The following is a 21,053-nucleotide window of genomic DNA, read 5'->3' on the forward strand; positions in this document are numbered from 1 at the left end:
TATGGTTTCGGCATTCTGAGAAATTTTCCAGTTAAAAAAAATTTACATTTTTCAATTTATGTGATATAAGTGTTTATTGGTTAAATGACGAGAATAGGAAAACATAGAAGGCTTACAAAAAGGCACATTCTGTAAAGCTAAACATGTCCTGTCCTACACCACTTAATATTTCCCTAAATGCTGAATCGTTTACTGATCTCTATGAAAACAGTGTAATGACGACAGGAAGAACGCATGGTGGGAAAAACACCCTATTTATATATTACTTACGATCTGATAACACTTCATAAGCCTCAGCAACTTCTTTAAATCTCCTTTCTGCTTCATCCTTATTCTCAGGATTTTTATCTGGATGCCACTTAAGGGCTAATTTTCGGTAGCTATAATATGTATAGGGGAAAAAAAAAAAATTTTCATGAAGATTTGTACATCAAGAAACATCCATATGCGAATCTGTATTGAATCTTTTATACACTGGATCTGGCAATTAAAAATATATGAAATATCTTTTTGAATGAACATTGCAGATGCATACATACCAGACACGGATTCAAAACATTTAGGCTATTTTCACACTGCAGCGCCAGGCCGTTAGTGCTAAACCCCTACTATCGGCCAAAATGGTTAAAAGTGCCCATGTTGCTGCGCTTCCGAAGCAAGCAATGGGCAGGGCTGTTTGGGAGGGTTGTATACAGGCCTCCCAAACCACCCCAAAGATGCTGCTTGCAGGACTTTTCCTAACATCCCACAAGCGCACCGCCCCAGTGTGAAAAGTCACACTGGAATGAATGGGAGGCGGTTTTCAGGCGTTAGAGGCCGTTTCGAGCACTAAGACACCTAGAAACTTCCTCCATGTGAAGCCAGCCTAAAAGGGATACTTTACCCATGACAGTTTGAATTAATGTTCCTTAACTAGAGAACATACATTTCACATTAAATAATTATGCTACCAAAATTAGTGTGTGCTGTAAATTGCCACCAGCATTGTTCCCATTTCTTCTTGCTGGAGGTTGCCATTCTGTTAGCTCAGAGCCCTCACTTCCTTATTGGAAACTCCCTCTACTTGGTCTCAAAAACTATGTGTCACTATCTGCAATTAAAATCGGTACATTTTCAGCCTTGATTGGATGTCTTGGCTCAGAGAGGAAGGCTGACAGAAGCTTTATAGTGCTGAAGTTCACAGGCTGCCCACGAGGGAGAAAAGAGATCACTATCCTTGTAAGGCAGGCCATAGACTATGTGAATTTCTATTGGTTGTAGGTAAGAAAAGTACTTGATTCCCCCAAACGCAGCCTACAGGGTCGCAGAGAGCCTTCCCAGTCAGCAGAACACAACTGCTTCTGGCTATATTTGCCAGCAGTAATTGCATGCAAAAATGTGACAGGCTAGTCGGATAGATTAACTTGGGTACAACCAGCATGCCAATGCATGGATCGAATCTCAGCTGGTCCCTGTTGAACTGGCCGAAATTCGAGCTCAACTCTCCTAGACTCCTCTTCCCCCTGGCAGCAGCGTTTTGGCAGAAGAAAAACACTGGGATGCTTGGAGATGAGTAACATGATCAGGTGCATCAAGCACTTGGGCATTAATGCATTACACTGGCCAGAATAATTTTGGTCATTAAAATGAATTAAACGCTCAAATGCTAAAAAGCACTTGAGGCCTTAACATGCACTTTTGCGCATCAATCGTTTTTTCTGCCAAAACTTTTCTGCTCCAGGACGCACTGGCTTTTTTTTTTTTCTTTTTTTTATGTCCCTGCCTCTAATCTTCTCCAAATGCCTACAGTGCATCCAAAAAGTATTCACAGCGCTTCACTTTTTCCAACTTTTGTTATGTTGCAGACTTATTTCAAATTAGATTCAATTCATTATATATAAATTCAACAAATACCCCATAATGACAACGTGAAAATAGGATTTGTAGAACAGCTTACCTGTAAAATCCTTTTCTTTTAAGCACATCACGGGACACAGAGCCATAGTAGTTACTATGTGGGTTATAGGCCACCTTCAGGTGATGGACACTGGCACGCCCTAAGACAAAGTGCACTCCCTATATAACCCCTCTCACTACTGGGAGTACCTCAGTTTTGTAGCAAAGCAATACACGTGCACACCAAAAAGGGAGGGACCTCTGTGTCCCATGATGTACTTCAAAGAAAATGATTTTTTATAGGTAAGCGGTTATAAAAATCCTATTTTCTTATCGTACATCACAGGACACAGAGCCATAGTAGTTACTATGTGGGATGTCCCATAGCAATGCCACCTGAGGGGAGGGAGACACAACAAAAGTAGTGCACCAAGAGACTAGAGGACTTATACTGCAGCCTGCAGTACACTATGCCCAAAGGCGATATCCTCATGACCTTTTACATCTACTTGATAGAATCTGGTAAATGTATGGACTGAAGACCAAGTTGCGGCCTTACAGATCTGAGCCATGGAGGCTTGGTGATGCACTGCCCAAGAAGCACTAACTGCGCTTTAATATGAAAAGGAGGAATTTTCCCTTTTAAACCATAAGCTTGAACAATCACTTGATGAATCCATTTAGACATAGTAGATTTAGATGCTGCCTGTCCTCTTTTAGGACCGCCTGGCAATACAAAAACATCTGTTTTGCAAATCTGAGCGGTCATTTTCAAATAGACCTTGACCGCTCTCACCACATCAAGAGAATGTAGTGACTTTTCTTCCACAGAACGAGGTTCTGTAAAAAATAAAGGCGGAATATCCTCATTTAAATTGAAAACCTGACACTACCTTCAGTAGGAAATTAACCACTTCAATACCCGCCTATAGTAAAATGACGTCCTCTACCTTGTGGGGTGATATCTGAATGATGCCTGCAGCTAGATGCATCAGATATTCTTTTCAGCTGCCGATTCTGTGCACGATAAGAACGATCATAGTGGCAGTGCCGCCGCTTGATCGTTCTTATAGGCGACGGGAGGGGACGCCCCCCTCCCGCCGACATCCGGTGCTTCTCCGGGCTCTCCCGTGCCATCGGGGGGCCCGGAGAATGAATCGGCCGGCGCCGGATGTTGACGATAGAGATGACTGGTGAACAGATGGTCACCAGTCATCTCTATGACCATGGGAGGCCCGGGCGCGTCGTTATGACGTCACGCCCGGGTACCCGGAAATAACCGAAGCCGGCTGTCAGCATGAGATCGATGAATTTTTTTTTTCCGATCTCATGCTTTCCAGCCTAGAGGAGAGATGTGGGGTCTTATTGACCCCACATCTCTCCATATAGAGGACCTGCCACATAGATTCCTATTACAAGGGATGTTTACATTCCTTGTAATAGGAATAAAAGTAATCAAAAAAATGAAAACGCCCCTGTCCCCGGTAGCTCGCGCTCAGAAGCGAACGCACCCGCAAGTCCCGCCTACATATGTAAACGCCGCTCAAACCACACGTGAGGTATCGCCGCGTGCGTTAGGGCGTGTGCAACAATTCTAGCACTAGACTTCCTCTGTAACTCTAAACTGGTAACCTGTAAAAAATTTTAAAGCGTCGCCTATGGAGATTTTTAAGTAATGAAGTTTGGCGCCATTCCATGATTGTGCGCAATTTTAAAGCGTGACATGTTAGGTATCTATTTACTCGACGTAACATCGTCTTTCACATTATACAAAAAAATTGGGCTAACTTTACTGTTTTGTTATTTTTTAATTCATGAAACTGTTTTTTTTCCAAAAAAAAGGTGTTTGAAAAATTATTGCGCAAATACCGTGTGAGATAAAAAGTTGCAATGACCGCCATTTTATTCCCTAGGTTGTCTGCTAAAAAAAACATATATAATGTTTGGGGGTTCTGAGTAATTTTCTAGCAAAAAAATGATGATTTTTACATGAAGTAGAGAAGTGCCAGAATAGGCCCGGTATTGAAGCGGTTAAGAAGAAGCCGCAATACAACCATATCCTTATGAATAATCAAATATGGCTCTTTACAAGAAAAAGCAGCCAACTCTGATACTCTTCTTGCAGAAGATATGGCAAGAAAATTATTTTCCTCATCAAGAGGACCATAGGAATATCTCAAATTGGCTCAAAAGGCTGTTTTTGTAAAGCCGACAGGACTAAATTTAAGTCCCAAGGGTTTAGGGGTGATTTAACTGGGGGATTAATCCGCGTTACCCCCTGAATAAAGTTATGAACCAGAGTGTGAAGCAAGTGGTCGTTGAAACAATACCGGTAAGGCTGACACCTGGCCCCTGATAGTACTCAATTCCAGCTTCATTTCTAATCCCATCTGTAGGAATTCAAGGATCCTATGACATACTTTATGGGGTGCCAACCCCTGGATTCACACCAGGAGACATATGCCTTCCAGACGCTATAGTATATGACTCTGGAGGCCGGCTTGCTAGCATTAACCAAAGTAGAAACTACTGAAGCTGGCAGCCCACGGCCTTTTAGAATGTGGGTCTCTATCACCAAACCGTTAAATTTAGCGTTTGTAAGGTAGGATGGAATACCAGACCTTGCGAGAGAAGGTCTGGCCACAGTGGTAGGGTCCAAGGGTCCCCTACCGCCATCTTTATGATCTCGACAAACCAAGATCTCCTGAGCCACCAGAATCACCTCCTTCCCTTCTTGCTTGATCCTGTGAAGAAGACACTGAAGCAGCAGAACAGGAGGGAATGCATAGATCAGTGAAAACTGATCCCACAGAAAGACCAAGGCATCTGTTCCATATGCCATCGGATCCCTTGTCCTTGACGCAAAGTCTTCGATCTTGTTACTGAACCTAGACGCAAACAGATCCATGTCCAGAACTCCTCATTTCTGACATATTGACAGAAATATGTCGGGATGAAGGGACCATTCTCCCAGGAACATTTGTTGGCGACTTTAGTCTGCCTGACAGTTCTCTATCCCTGGAATGAAGATTGCCGATAGGCAAGGAATGTTTTCTACCCAAGAAAGAATGATTCACCTCTTTCTGGGCCACACGACTCCTCGTGCCCCCTTGGTGATTGATATATGCCACCGCTGTGGCATTGTCGGATTGGATTCTGACAGGACAATTCTGTAGTCTGGACGTCAAGGCCTCCAGGGCCAGGCGCACTGCACGAAACTCTAGAATATTGATGGGCAAGGTCATCTCTGATTTGGACCATTTCCCTTGGACAGACGCTTCTTCCAGGACTGCTCCCCAGCCCAGAAGGCTGGCATGTTACCACCTTCCAGGTAACCGGTAGAAAGGATTTTTCTTTTTGAAGATTTTTAGATACCAACCACCAATTGAGGTTCTGACGCACATTGGAGAATAAACGCATTGGGAAGTCCAGAGCTTGGACCTTCTTGTTCCAAGTTGACAGGATATTGTTTTGCAGCAGCCTTGAATGAAATTGCGCATAAGGAACGGCCTTGAAAGAAGCCACCATCTTTCCTAGCAAATTCATGCAAAGTCGAATAGAAGGATTCTTCTTTGTCTTGACCAACTGAATCAGTTCCTTTAAGGAACTGATCATTTCCTGGGGCAAGAACACCTTCTTCTGAGCTGTATCTATGATCAGCCCCAAGTACAGCAACCTCCTTGATGGTTTTAAGGAGGATTTCTCTAGGTTGAGAATCCAACCTAAGTATTCCAGGTAGCTGACTGCGGTGACCAGAGTTTGGTTTAGGCGGCCTACCGATTGATCTATCAAGAGTAGATCATCTAAGTAGGCTAGTATTGTTATACCTTGAGCCCTTAGCCTGGCTAAAGGAGGAGCCAGGACCTTTGTAAATACTCGAGGTGCAGTAGCTAGACCGAAAGGCAGAGCTACAAACTGGAAATGAAGATTTTCTACCTTGAAGCGTAGACATTTCTGGTGAGGGGAAAATCTGCACATGGAGAGAAGCATCCTTTATGTTGACTGACGCCAGAAATTATCCCCCTTGTAGGATGGAGACTACTGATCGGATTGACTCCATGCGAAAAGAATGGATATTCAAAAACCGGTTTAGATCTTTGAGATCTAAAAATGGGTCCGACATTCCCGCTTGGTTTTGGAACCATGAACAGGTTTGAATAAAACCCCAAACCTTGCTCTTTCAGTGGGACCACCGATACTACTCTTTGAGACAAGAGATGATCCAAGGCTAGAAAGAATTTTTTCACTGGATTTCTGGGAATGTTTGATCTGAGAAAACGAGGTGGTGGAAACTCTAGTTTGTATCCTAGAGAAATTGAGGAAGCCACCCATCTGTCTTGACATTGTTCCTGACAGATCTTTGAAAACTGTAGAAGCCATCCCCCCCACTCGAGAGAGCGGGGGCGCACCTTCATAAGGAGGCTTTAGTATTCTGTTTTGTGGGTTTCCTCCCCCAGGTCCATTTTTGGCCCTGGGACTGAACCTGAGGTTTACTTCTTGAACGTGACAATGGAGGCCATCGAAACTGCCTGGAGGCTGATGCCCCTATCACTGGAGAAGAAGCATGTTTAAAAGAAAAATGCTTAAACTTCTTTTTAACCAGTAAAAGGGAACTTTTCCCGTTAGAAATTCTTTGGATATACTTATCCAGATCGTCTCCAAACAACCGTTCACCATGAAAAGGGAAACTGGCCAAGAGCTTTTTGCATGGCGCTTCAGCTGACCAATTTTTCAACCAAAGAATTCTACGCACATGTACCAGCCCTAGCATGAGCCGTGAGGCCTGGAGACTAGAATCTTTCATAGCGTCTACTGTGCAACACAGCGCTTCTGATATCCTCGGCCAACTCCTGGGCCTGCTGATCAGGAATAACTGAGCACCTCTATAAACTGGTCCTTTAAGGACTGAGATACTCCAATCGCTGCCAGTGCAGGTTGAACGACTAACCTGCCAGTGCAATATAGTTTTTAAAAAGGAACTCCAACTTTTTATCTGTTGGATACTTTAGCATATGAACATTGTCTACTGGACAAGTCAGATTTTTATTTGCAGATGATATAGCAGCATTAATTGCCGGAATTCCCCATTTCTTATAAAACGCTTCCTCCATAGGATAAAGTATTAAACAGTTTTTTCCTCCGAAAAAGTTTTCATATGGGGGCTCCCACTCAGAATACATTAGCTTCCTTAGCCATGAATGGATAGGAAAAGAATGAACAGATTGGGGATGCTTTAGTGAGCCCAAAACAGAAGTGGGCTCATCGACTGCGTTATTGGCATTAACAATGTGGAGCAGACCAATTCAGTGTGAGACTGTACCAACAATCTTTCCTGCGAACCTGACACTTCCGTTTCAGGTTCTTCAGAACAGGAGACTTCAGCTTCTTCCTGGTCCTTTAAAAGGAATTCATTATCTCTTGCTCCTTGTTACTCAGCAAGAGGGTCCTGAGCAATGGACGGGAACCTGCTGCGCTTAGTCCCACTTTGGGATGCAATTAAAGCATCAATTTTTGGCTCCAAGCTTAAAATGGTTGAAGGAAAAAACCTCCTTAGTAATATACATAGGGACTGCAGTGTTAGGAGCAGCTGCAACACTTGCCCCTCCTGATGGCTCATTCTGACCAGCCATATTACTCTCAGGGGAGGATGTCATCTTTTTTGTGATGGTTCTAGGCTTCCATGTGACTGTAGTAGTCCTTTTAGAGCCCTTTTTTGAGCTGTTTTTCACCCCCCTTCCGACCATAGCCCGATGCACAAAGCAGAGGTACCACCAGAAGGAATGCATCTACTGCTTGAGCAATAGTCCAGCCCTGTCGCTGCTATTAATGCTCAGCCTGATGCAGTAGTAAATGTGTCAAAAGGAATGCCTGTGTCACCAAACCTCTTATATGCCAACCTTTGCTCGTGTCCCTTCTGCAGCATGTAACAGCACAAATGGTGCCTTTTAAAAACATACCTTCCCGTGCTGGACATTGGAGGACGCCAGCGCCACGCTAAGCCCCTTCCCCCTTTTTAAAAAAAAAAAAAAAGAGCCCTTTCCCGCGCGAGCTCCTGATCCTATGGAATCCACAGGGAGGAAGGAGGAATGGAGAGGGGGGGGGGTGTCTGGAAGCCGCTAGGCGGTCTGCCGCTCGCTACATTTTTTTAAAAAACTTGTGGCGCTCTTTCCTTGAGCAGAGGGGAAGAAAAAACGGCATAGGGGTGCGTCTGGTGGGGAGAGGGAACTTACTGGAGGTCTGCTGCTTGGCTGGAGGAAGAACTGCTGCTTCCTAGACACAACGTGGGCTTTCTGAGAAGCATGAGACGGTAAGTGCTCAATACAGCCCCCAGTGGTGACACATAGCCCCCAGTGGTGACAACACTTATGAAATGTCTTTTAAATTTAGTAAGAAAAATTTAAAAATCTTTTAGAAGACTCCACTTACCTTTCCTACTGCAGGGTTTTCTGTGGTAAACCAACAGACCTAATCTTCACCATTCACGGTGGGTGCCGTTAAACCTTCAGGAGCTGGGGATCCTCGAGGAAACCCACAATCCTGGACCTGCAATAGCACCACTGCCAGTAAAAACTTTATGGCCTTAATACCAAAAAGTATTGGATCCCGGGGTCCAACCCTCTAAAGAGAAGCTTTACAGGCAAGACCTCGTTTCTTCGGATACGAGGCCCGGGTACCATCCAATTCGGTCAAAAAGACACTTTGAATGGATCCGGCTGCATGGCTGGCCCCAGCAAGGATTGCTCCAGAGGAGCACAGCACCTCTTTACTCGTGACCAACACCTTAGACACTAGCGAAAAAACTGGAGGTACTCCCAGTAGTGGGAGGCGTTATATAGGGAGTGCACTTTTTGTCTTAGGGCGTGCCAGTGTCCATCACCTGAAGGTGGCCTATAACCCACATAGTAACGACTACGGTTCTGTGTCCCGTGATGTTCGATAAGAGAAGTTTGTTTTAAATAAATTTGCAAAGATTTCAAACAAACGGGGAAAAATAAATAAATAACATTTATATAAGTATTCAGACCCTTTGCTCAATACTTTGGTAAAGCATCTTTGGCACCAACTACAGCCTCAAGTCTTCTTGAGTATGATGCTACAAGCTTGGCACACCTATTTTTGGGCAGTTTCTCCCATTCTTCTTTGCAAGACCTCTCAAGCTCCATCAGCATGGATGGGGAGCGCCGGTGCACAGCCGTTTCCAAATCTGCCCAATCGGGTTCAAGTCTTGGCCACACAAGGACATTCACAGAGATGTCCCACATAGCCTCTCTTTTGTTATGGAAAGAAAGTTTGGAAGATGACCTTCGCCCCAGAGCGCTCTGGAGAAGGTTTTCATCAAGGGTAGGGTGTCTCTGTACATTGCCGCATTCATCTTTCCCTCTATTCTGACTAGTCTCCCAGTTCCTGCCACTAAAAAACATCCCCACAGCATGATGCTGCCACCTCCATACTGCACTGTAGGGATGGTATTGGCAAGGTGATGAGCAGGGCCTGGTTTCCTCCAGACATGACGCTTGCTATTCAGGCCAAAGAATTCAATCTTTATTTCATAAGACCGGATAATTTTTTTTTCTTCAATTGTTTTTTTTATTAAAGAGATTTCCCAAAGTACAAAACATAGTACAAAATGGTACAGTGTGTACAAGAAGTACGAGAACACAAAGTGTTAGATAAGCCTACCAACATATACAACGTATGGTCTGGTTATCTATAAAGGATATACACATGCAAGAGATGGGTAGGTTTAGATTCACCTCTAAAAACAACGTAGTGTATGCCTATAAACAGTAATGTTAGAAAGGAGGGGAAGGGGAAGGTATTAGATGGATAGTAACGAGGTTAACAATAACCATTTCCAGCTAGCTAAGATAGGCAAAAGACAAAAATTGCCAAGATACTATTGCAATCGAGAATTTTGTTTCTCATGGTCTTCAGATGCCTTTTGACAAAATCCAGGCGGGCTGTCGTGTGCCTTTTACTGAGGAGTGGCTTCTGTCTGGCCACTCTACTGAACAGGCCTGATTAGTGGAGTGCTGCAGAGATGGTTGTTCTTTCGGAAGGTTCTCCTCTCTCCACAGAGAAAAGCTGGAGCTCTGTCAGTGCCCATCAGGTTCTTGGCCACTTCCCTAAGGTCCTTCTCCCTTGATCAGTCAGCCTTGCCAGGCAGCCCACTCTACGAAAAGTCCTGGTTCCAAACGTCTTCTATTCACGGATGGAGTCCATTGTGCTCATTGGGACCTTCAATGCTGCAGACATTTTTCTGCACCCTTCCACTGATCTGTGCCTCGATACAATCTTGTCTGAGGTCTACAGATAATTTCTTGGACTTCATGGCTTGGTTTGTGCTCTGACATGCACTGTTTACCGAGACCTTATATAGACAGGTGTGTGCCTTTCCAAATCATGTCCAGTCAGATGAATTTACCACAGGTGGACTCCAATCAAGTTGTAGAAACATGGATTAGTGGAAACAGGATGCCCTGATCTCAATTTTGAGCATCATGGCAAAGGCTGTGAATACTTCTGTATATGCGATTTTTTTGTACGTGATTTTTTTCTTTTAATTTTTGTTAAATTTGCAAAGATATCAAACTTCTTTTGCAATGCCATTATATAGAATTTTGTGGAAAATAATGAATTTAATCTATTTTGGAATAAAATAAGAAAACGTGGAAAAAGTGAAGCGCTGTGAATACTTTCCAGATTCACTGTATGTGTGAATGGACACAAAAGCCAACATTCAGGGACGTTTAGAGGCAGAAAAAAAAAAATCTTTCACACATGAGGCTTAATGCTTTTCTCTCTCACTAGTCTTAGTTAGAAAAATGTAATTCTTGCTGCTTTATTTTCCCCTCAGCAGCAGTAAATCTTAAAGCAGTTAGCGGATTGGCTTCTAGTGGCTCAGATTTTGTGTACAGTGCTGAAACTGGAGAGGAACTAAACGTGCAGAGTAGGGTTTTAAGCAGTAGGCACTTGTTTTTAATATTTCATATAGCTATGCTTGCAAAAGTGACCAGCCTGAAGTGACTTTTAAAGACTTATTTTTCTGACTCTAGTTCCATTATATGGAGATTCTAACCCCTAAATGGTGGGGCACACCAGCAAGCACTGAATCACATGTGAACAGCTTTAATAATTTAGCGATAAATACCTTTATTTTTTGTGTAAAGTGTGTCACGTTTTCTTCAGCGTGGCCCGGGCTGGGGGCAGGACTAAGCCTGAGTAGGTCACATGTCTTGTGACATCACCTCAGCTATTTCAGGCCCTCATCTAGGCTGTGCACCTCAGAGTGGAGCTGTCAGTCAAGATCTAACCCTTCCAACGCCACCTTCAGGCAGATCAGATCCTTGACTAACAACTCCAATCTACTTTGCAGAGCCTGAAAAAGCTGAGGGATGTGTCAGGATGTGTAACCAACTCTGGTTTAGCCCCCTTAAATCAAGGCTGTAGTAAGCTAAGGGCTTTACTCTAGTCTACAGCAAGCCTACCTAAAGAGAAAAAAAAAAAAAAAAAAAAAAAAAAATATAGGATCATATGCAGTGTGATGGCATTGGTGCAAGAGGCTCTAGGAGCCCACAGATGATGGCCACCACCAATGAGCTATGGATGACCAGCAGGCATGGTGAATAAAAAACAAATGATTTAAAAAAAAAAAAAAAAAAATTAAGATTTTTCTATTTTTATCAAAATGTATTTTATCAAAGTGCTTTTGGAGTAAAAACGACAGTTTTCTATTTAAGATGCATTAATAATTTAGTTTATTCAGCATGAAATGGAGCTTAGTTATGTAGCATGAGGCTGTATATTCTGCAATATTTACATTTTTGGTAAACTCAATGAATTCAAGCTGAGATAGAATCTTTAATCACTTCAGCCCCAGACCATTCGGCTGGCCAAAGACCAGAGCACTTTTTGCGATTCGGCACTGCGTCGCTTTAAGTGACAATTGCGCGGTCCTAAACAAAATAGACGTCCTTTTTTCCCCCACAAATAGAGCTTTCATTTGGTGGCATTTGATCACCTCTGCGGTTTTTATTTTTTGCACTAAAAACAGAAAAAAGCAACAATTTTGAAAAAAAAAAAAAAAAAAAAAAAAAAAGCGCATAATTTTTACTATAATAAATATCCCCAAAAAATTTATAAAAAAAAAAAACACTTTTCTTCCTCAGTTTAGGCTGATACGTATTCTTCTAAATATTTTTGGTTAAAAAGAACGCGCAAAAGCTATAGCGTCTACAAAATAGGAGTTTTATGGCATTTTTGTTAATCTTTTTTTTTTTTTTTTATACTAGTAATGGCGGCAATCAGCAATTTTTATCATGACTGTGACATTATGGCGGACACGTCGGACAATTTTGACACATTTTTGGGACCACTGGCATTAATACAGCAATCAGTGCGATTAAAAATGCATTGATTACTGTAAAAATGTCACGGGCAGTGAAGGGGTTAACACTAGGGGGCAGTGTTCTAACTGAAGGGGGGAGTGGAATGTGTAGGGGAAGAGATAGATCGTTGTTCATACTCTGTATGAACAGACAAAGGAGAGTTGTGGTCTGAAGAAACCACTCTGCCACCTCCATCCCTAAATACAGCAAAAAGAAGGAAAGGATGGCCTTGGGACTTTGAGTGAGGTGGGAGAGATTCGGAACACTTTCACAATCAGTGCAAAAAATGTTTATTATTCACAGAATGCTCAATACAGAAATGGGATCAGCAATAAGTGTGCGTTACCCGGCATAGTGGCCTAGTATTAAAGCATAAGTAAAAAACAAATACAGTTCGTTACACTTGATTTGTACATCCATAAAAAGTATTATACAAAGTATACATATATCATTTGAATTAGTAAAATACATATAACACATGCATGGATAGCAGTAGTATGTGACCATGTGGTGACCAACTTCAAATACCCAGCAAAGTGGGCATGCATGTGGCATCGGTATTGCCCTACGCGTTTCGCGAGTCTCCTCTCGCTCATCAGGGGCTGATGCATAATTTGTATGTCTAGAACAAAAAATATTAAGAGTAATAGAAGTATGATGGTGGTCTGTGAGAGCACCATCTATACCTGGGACTTTTCACATCCACTCAGGTATTATTCCTTCATATTCCCCCCCCCCCTTTCTTTTCACCCAATATAATCTGATTGTGTATGTGATACCCTCTCACCACACACAATATTATCTATTTTAATTTAACTTAACAGTTTTGTTGGTACACACATTCACCCCTACACAATCTAGATTTATTTATACTTTTATATCTCATATTTATCTGTATGTATGCACTTCCCTCCAGCCCTTGCCTTTAATTATTTGCCATTATGACGGTCCATTTATTTATTTTTATTCTTTATCAAATTCATATTAAGAATTTATGTTACCCTATACATATATACTTACTTCTTAACCCCTCTTAGTTATTCCTGAGGGTTAGAGTTGACCCTCTGATGCTTAGTCTACTTTGGGTACACTTGTTGAGACTCATGTATCCTTATATATACATTTTTTCTAGATATGTTCATGGACACCTCCATACCACCTACCACATTAGCCCCTGCGGTCCTTGCTGTGCTCCCTGGTCTGTCCTGCGGCGTTTGTTGGTTGCCACTCCCCCTCAGCCCCCGTGCCGGCATTGCTCATTGCCGCCATCCTGAGACCCGGTCTTTTGGTGACCCAACCCAGTCAAGTGGTAAGTACGGGGTCGTTAATATTTTTTGTTCTAGACATACAAATTATGCATCAGCCCCTGATGAGCGAGAGGAGACTCGCGAAACGCGTAGGGCAATACCGATGCCACATGCATGCCCACTTTGCTGGGTATTTAAAGTTGGTCACCACATGGTCACATACTACTGCTATCCATGCATGTGTTATATGTATTTTACTAATTCAAATGATATATGTATACTTTGTATAATACTTTTTATGGATGTACAAATCAAGTGTAACGAACTGTATTTGTTTTTTACTTATGCTTTAATACTAGGCCACTATGCCGGGTAACGCACACTTATTGCTGATCCCATTTCTGTATTGAGCATTCTGTGAATAATAAACATTTTTTGCACTGATTGTGAAAGTGTTCCGAATCTCTCCCACCTCACTCAAAGTCCCAAGGCCATCCTTTCCTTCTTTATACTCTGTATGAACAGACGATCTGTCACTTTTCCCCTCAGAGAACCAGAAACTGTTTACACACACAGATCCCGGTTCTCTGTGGGAGCCCGGCAGTGATCGAGACCACCGGGCATTCACATCAGCGAGTGGGTGGCGCGGACACACCCCCTAATGGCACCGACGTACCATGTACATGCAATGCTGTACCCAAACTAAATTTGCGTCCTTTTTTTCCCACAAATAGCTTCTTTTGGTGCTATTTGATCACCTCTGCGGTTTTTACTCTTTGCATTATACACAAAAAAGTGACAATTTAAAAAAATATATATTTTTTTTATTTTGCTATAATAAATATCACCAAAAATGTTTAGGCCAATATATAGTCTACATTTTTTTTTTATTATTTAAATATCGCAATAAGCGTATATTGATTGGTTTGCGCAAAAGTTATAGCGTCTACAAAAACTATGGGAAAGATTTATGGCATTTTTATTATTTTTACTAGTAATGGCGGTGATCTGCTCTTTTAGCAGTACTGCAACAGACAGATCGGACACTTGATACATTTTTGAGACCACTGACATTCATATAGCGATCAGTGCTAGAAAAATGCACTGATTACTGTGTAAATGACACTGGTGGGGAAGGGGTTAACACTAGGGGGCAATGTGTGTTCCCTCAGTGTGTTCTAACTGTATGGGCTGAGGAGAGGAGACATGTCACTGTTCCTACATAGTAAGAACAAACTACATGTCTCCTCTCCTCTGACAGCACAGGGATCTGGCGCTCGTGCACACAATCGCGCATGGCAGGCGGCGATCCCGACCGCCGGCCATCGCACGGCCTTTGGTGGCTCTTAAAGGAACCCTATACCCATACAGGGTTTTGAGCAGGCGAGCCATTCTGCCCCAAAAATAGACGTGAAATGGTTAAAGAGCACATTTAATTTCAGATACATCATGGCGGCGCCTGTTAGTGGACGCTTACCTGTTGCCGCCACGTCCCTCACCTTGTTGTGTCACTGCCACATCACCAGCCGTCCCATTAAAGTGAATAGGACAGTCAGTGAAAAAAAAAAAAAAAAAAGACTGTAGCCCTAAACAAAGGGCACAAAAATCATGGAGATTATTAGAAAGGGGTTTTTTCAAACTCCTTGAGTTTAGTGACACGTTAACAAGGGGATTTAACAAATTGTACCACCTCACACTCTTCAGAAATACCCCCATACTGCAAAATTTTCAGATACACACACTAGGGATGCACCGATACTAGTATTGGTACAAATACCAAGCATTTGCACGAGTATCAGCACTCGTGCAAATGCTCCGATGCCTAATCCGATATCCGTTGTATCGGACCAGGTGTGCGTAAGCTCAGCGGGGGGGCAGCAATCTCACAGGTGATAGGTGCAGTGGTCGGGGCAATTAAAAGCACCGATCTACCAGTATAGCTTTTCTAACAGCCGCTTCTCCTCCTCTCCCTATTGCGGCTGTGAGGTGCTTTATTGAAAAAGGTATACAGAGAGATCGTCGCATTTAACTGCCCCCACCGCTGCACCGTCATCCCCGACTGTCCTCTGTCTTCCTCCAGGTCCTCTTCCCGGGCCCCCATGTCCTCCTTCGGTCCCCCGTCCCAGATCTGTCAGGATGGAGAGCAGAGGAAGGAGACGGTAAATCTGTGATCACTGACTCTGTCCATTCATAACTAAAACATTGTAACATGTGTTTACTCTGCTTCAGTTTATGAATGGGGAGAAGCCCAAAATTAAAAATTGTAAAAGGAAAAAAAACAAAAACAAAAAACACAGTATCGGTACTTGTACTCGGTCTAAAAAAAAAAAAAAAAAAAAAAAAAAAAAAAAAAAAAAAAAGTGATTTGGTGCAACCCTAACATACAGAATTCAACAATTTCTTCTTTATAACAGCAGAAGACAGACAACACAAATATCTACTCACGCTTTCTTAATGTCATCTTGTGAGGAATTTCTAAGTACCCCCAGTATTTCATAATACTCCACCATGATGTTAAAGGAAAGTATAAACCTGCATGAAGTACAAATTGAATTATAAGTAAAAAAACTAAATAAAAAAAAATGCAAGTAAAGACAGTCAAATATGAACAGCATGTCATCTGCTACAAACTGAATCAGGGGAGTGACTCATGTTACAGGCTATATGAAGGTTTTCTTCTGCAGACGTCCATAAGAATTGAGGTGCTTAAAAAAGCTAAAGTGTCAACCTGACAAGAAAGTAGAAATAATCTAGATGTGTATAAACCTCAATGTAGGAAGCAAACATTTTTAGAAATGCAGTCTAACAGCAGTGCTGCAGTATTTTAGGTCATGCTTTGACCTGCTGCATGTGATGAGTACAGATCTATACGGATACAAATACACCACGGACAAAGCCAACAAGTGTAAACACAGTCATGCCTCTGATCAATGCCACAGAATTACTAATACCTTTAGGCCTAATGCTCACCTGAACACTTTTTCCCTGCCCCCCCCCCCCCCCCCAATTTATTCTGCCCATTGGAATGAATGAACCCTCAAGTGCTAAAACGGATCTAGCATTTAGTGAAGTGAAGAATTTTTTATTCTCCTAAGCTCCCCTCTTGAACACGCTGGTGATGGGGTTTAATCTGTACACGTTTCTCTTCTAATATGCCTGTGTGCACATGGACACAATAAGGTAACAGAGGTGCATTTACAGGCAGAAAAATAAAAAGTTAAGTGCCTCTATAAGCGAGATTGATGAGCCCTTATTGTTTCAAAATCCTAAGAATAAGTAAAACGAACAGCTCAACAGGATTTCAATTTATTGAATGCAGCAGAATATTGGGTTTTAAAACACTGCATATTACATTTTACTGTGTGTGCTGGGATCCATATTTGGGGTATAAGGGGACAGCATTTAAAATGTTAAGCGCTTCTAATCTATGAGAGCACACAAGCATACTTAGAATGCTAACAAGTTCAATGGAAATTCAGCTGAGCAAACATGGAGATATGGCTGATAGCGTGGTTTAATGTTCACTACTAGCCATGTGTTATTCAAAGTGCAAGCACATCTTGAGCAAAATAAGAGAAAAATTGTTAATGCAGCCAGATAATCAAAAACGTTACACAAATGTGGAACACAATTTATATCAGTACTTCTGATCCCCCTTTTAAGGGACCATGCATACCAGGCAGCTGAAATAAACGTCTGAACCTCTGGCAGAAAAAGCAGCACAAGGCTTCATGTATACAGAGCCAACTTTAACCAATTCACCCCTTTTATGACCAGGCCATTTTTTGCAATACGGCACTGCGTTACTTTAACTGACAATTGCGTAGTCGTGCAACATTGTACCCAAATAAAATTTATGTTCTTTTTTTCCCCACAAATAGAGCTTTCTTTTGGTGGTATTTGATCACCTCTGCGGGTTTCATAAAACGGCAATTTCGAATTTAAAAAAGTTTTTTTTTAACTTTCTGCTGTAAAACATTCCCAATTAAAAAAAAAAAAAAATCTTCATCAGTTTAGGCCAATATGTATCCTACTACATATTTGTAGTAAAAAAAAAATTCCCCCTCTACCCAGAGATACTCAGAGCACATATTTCCCTCATACTGAAAGAAGGCAAGGACACGGCGGCATGTGGAAGCTATAGACCTGTCTATGTTGAACATAGATCTTAAGCTATTTACAAAAATGTTGGCTAATAGATTGACTCCACATGTACCGAACTTGGTACACTTAGACCAGGTGGGGTTTTTCCCTGCCCGAGAGGCGAGGGACAACACCACCAAGGTACTCAACCTTATTCATGTAGTCTCGACTACTAAAACCCCATGTGTCTTCCTTAGTACAGACGCAGAGAAGGCGTTTGACCGGGTCAATTGGGTTTTCATGTCCTCAGTTCTCAAACAGATCGGCCTGGGACGTAAGATGCTACAGTGGATCCTCAGCATATACTCCAACCCCACTGCCCAAGTCAAAGCTAACGGCATACTATCATATGCATTCCCTATATCAAACGGCACCAGACAGGGATGCCCACTTTCACCCCTCCTGTTTGCATTAGTCTTGGAACCCTTCTTATGCACTGTACGATCTAACCCAGATATCTCTGGCGTGACAGTAGGAGGCACCCAATACAAGATCTCAGCCTACGTTGATGACCTGTTGTTTTCCCTAACCAACCCAGTGGTATCCCTACCAAACCACCTCAGGGAATTTGATGTATTTGGGAACCTATCCAACCTAAAAATCAAGGTACAGGTTTCAGGTACTGCCGGTCAGGATTCCATCCCAATATCTTAAACAAGTGCATTCCCTTTTTGTTAAATTTGTTTGGGCGAAATCAAAATCTAGGTTGTGCAGGCGCTATTTAACATTACCCAAACATTTTGGAGGATTGGCCCTCCCAGATCTGCGAAACTACTACCGGGCAACTCATCTAGGTAGAACTATAGATTGGAACCAGCACGGTCAAAACAAACTGTGGATACAATTGGAGCAGGCCCAATCCGTGGTCCCACTGAAGGGAGCGGTTTGGTGCTTTTACCAGCTACCGCCAGTATTGAAGTCGCACCCGGTAATAGGCACGACCCCTAGAATAGGCGCATCTCTTTTATTCACCAACGCCCTCTCCTCTAAAGACTCCCCCTTGTATCCGATATTGGGGAATCCTTCTTTCCCCCCCGGTTTAGAACGGTCGGAATACGAGACACGTACATCACCCAACAGGGATCGAGCATCACATTTTTTGATTGCAAATCATTGGCCCTCTATACCTGACCGATCCTGGGGGACAATTCCGACTGCCATTCTGAAAAGCAATTCGCATACATGATTATCTACATTCGATCCCCAACCCAGCACAATTTAACCGCGACCTGACGACTTTTGAAACTTATTGTACAGACGAGGGAATACTACCCCGGGTATTTTCTAAATCCTATGAATTAATCAATTCCCCACTTGAACAACCTGACCTGACATTCATACAGAAATGGGAAACAGACTTACACTGCAAGTTTACTACCGCCCAAATTCAAACGATTATCAGATTCTCCTTAAAATCGTCTATCTGCACAAAGACACAAGAACTCAATTACAAGATCCTGACCAGATGGTACTATACACCTCAAAGGCTACACACATGCTTCCCAACTACAACAGACAGATGTTGGAGATGTCAGACAGGCTTGGGGACACTCCTCCACATCTTCTGGTCTTGCCCTCTGCTTCGACATTACTGGACAACAGTCCGGATGATCATTCAAAATATTACGGATCACACGATAAGTGATGACCCAGCTTTCATTCTGCTCCATGCTACCGCAATACCAGCAAGAAGTTACAAAAAGTCCATAATAAGACACTTGCTGAATGCAGCTAAACACTGCATCCCACTTATGTGGAAGAAAAACTCACCACCGACTATTGGAATGTGGCTACGCAGAGTGGAGGAGATCAGGAGGTTGGAGGACCTAGTCCTGACAGCTCAAAATAAACAAGAACAACATTCCAAAGCTTGGAGGCTCTGGATCTTGTTTATACTATCCGATGAAGGAACAGCACTGCTTGCCAAATGAGTATTAAAACCCCACGGGCCTGAAGATGTCATGCCTCCTCACCTGGGCCTAATCCCCCCCCCCCCCCAAACTCCCTGATCCTCCCTCCCCTCTCAATCCCCCCCCCCCCCCCCCTCTGATTTTCTCTCTCTTCCGCTCTTTACCATCTCCCCATCTTCTCTCTCCTTTCCCCTTTCTTAACCTGTACATTCTTTCTCTCTCTAGCTACTCTGGCATTACACTCACTCTTTTCCTTTTATAAATGTTTCTTCTTTTTTATTAAAAGAAAATTGGAAAACAAGAATGGGCAGCCCTAGTACCTTGCTGACATCAACACATGATTTTCATAGAATATAAGGAGGATATAATAATAAAAAGATCATACATGAGAATGTAAGCGTATGTAGTGGAATGCTTTTGGTTGTATCACCATCTGATGGAAGATGTTGACATGAGGCTGCGACCTCATCTGTTTACATGTTGTTACTGTTCTGCTTGGGCTCTGCCCTTTCTTGAAGTTTAATAAAATTTATGATTTAAAAAAAAAAAAAAAAAAAAAATTCCAATAAGCGTATATTGACTGGTTTGTGCAAAAGTTATCGGGTTTACAAAATCTGGGATAGATTTTTTGCAATTAAAATTTATTTTACTAGTAATGGTGGCGATCAGCCACATTGGGACAAACTGGACACCAAGTGACACTTTTTGGGGACCAGTGACACCAATCCAGTGATCAGTGCTAAAAAAATAAAAAATAAATAAAAATAATAAAAAAAAATAAACAAACAACACTACCACAGTATAAAGGTTAAGTGTGTCCTTGGGAGGTGCTTACCAACTGTGTGGGGGATGGATACCCTGAAGGAAAAGAGATCCGTGTATTGTGTTAGCTGAAACACAATATCTCTTTTGCTCCCTGACAGATCAGCGGTTTGCCTTGTTTACCGCTGCTCCGTCTCCACTGAACAATCGGTGCGTTGTGGGCACCGGTCCCGCTGATTGGCTCCCGCTGTGTCCAATCACAGTGGGAGTGGCACGCCAGCGGCGTGCGCCCCCTACACCATGTGCACAAAATCACGTACAGGTACGTGATTTTGAGTCGCCGGGCTACCCTATATATGCGGTGGGAGGTTCAGAAGGAGTTAACCACTTCATATCTGGGCCATTTCTGACGCTTTGCTCCTACATTTGCTAGAAAATTACTTCAAACCCCCAAACATTTTCTTTTAGCAGAGACCCTGTAGAATAAAATGGTCGGTGTTGCAATTTATGACACAGTATTTGTGCAGCGGTGATTCAAAACGCAATTTTTTGGGAAAAAACACTTTAAAAAGGGGGTTGTAAACCTTTGTGTTTTTTCACCTTAATGCGTCCTATGCATTAAGGTGAAAAAACTTGTCACTGACCAGCCCCTCGCGCCCCCCCCCGTTTTACTTACCCGAGCCCGTTCATTCCTACGGTGGAGACGCGCTCACCCTCTCTGCCCGTTG

At 42.6% G+C, this 21,053-nt stretch overlaps 1 protein-coding gene across 2 annotated transcripts in view; it reads right to left on the reverse strand.

Annotated features, from left to right (window-relative positions):
* The window catches only part of DNAJB6 (DnaJ heat shock protein family (Hsp40) member B6), a 125,750-nt gene extending 109,670 nt beyond the window's left edge, over positions 1 to 16,080 (reverse strand). For both annotated transcript variants that reach the window (XM_073629935.1, XM_073629936.1), the window contains exons 1-2: positions 15,956 to 16,080; positions 271 to 380 (exon numbers count right to left, since the gene is read on the reverse strand). In XM_073629935.1, the coding sequence (XP_073486036.1) occupies positions 271 to 380; positions 15,956 to 16,020 (175 nt within the window). In that variant the 5' untranslated portion in view covers positions 16,021 to 16,080. The remainder of the gene's footprint in view (positions 1 to 270; positions 381 to 15,955) is intronic.
* Positions 16,081 to 21,053: the final 4,973 nt, after the last annotated feature.

Source organism: Aquarana catesbeiana, linkage group LG05 (genome assembly GCF_042186555.1).
Source record: "Aquarana catesbeiana isolate 2022-GZ linkage group LG05, ASM4218655v1, whole genome shotgun sequence".
Taxonomy (NCBI): Eukaryota; Metazoa; Chordata; class Amphibia; order Anura; family Ranidae; genus Aquarana; species Aquarana catesbeiana.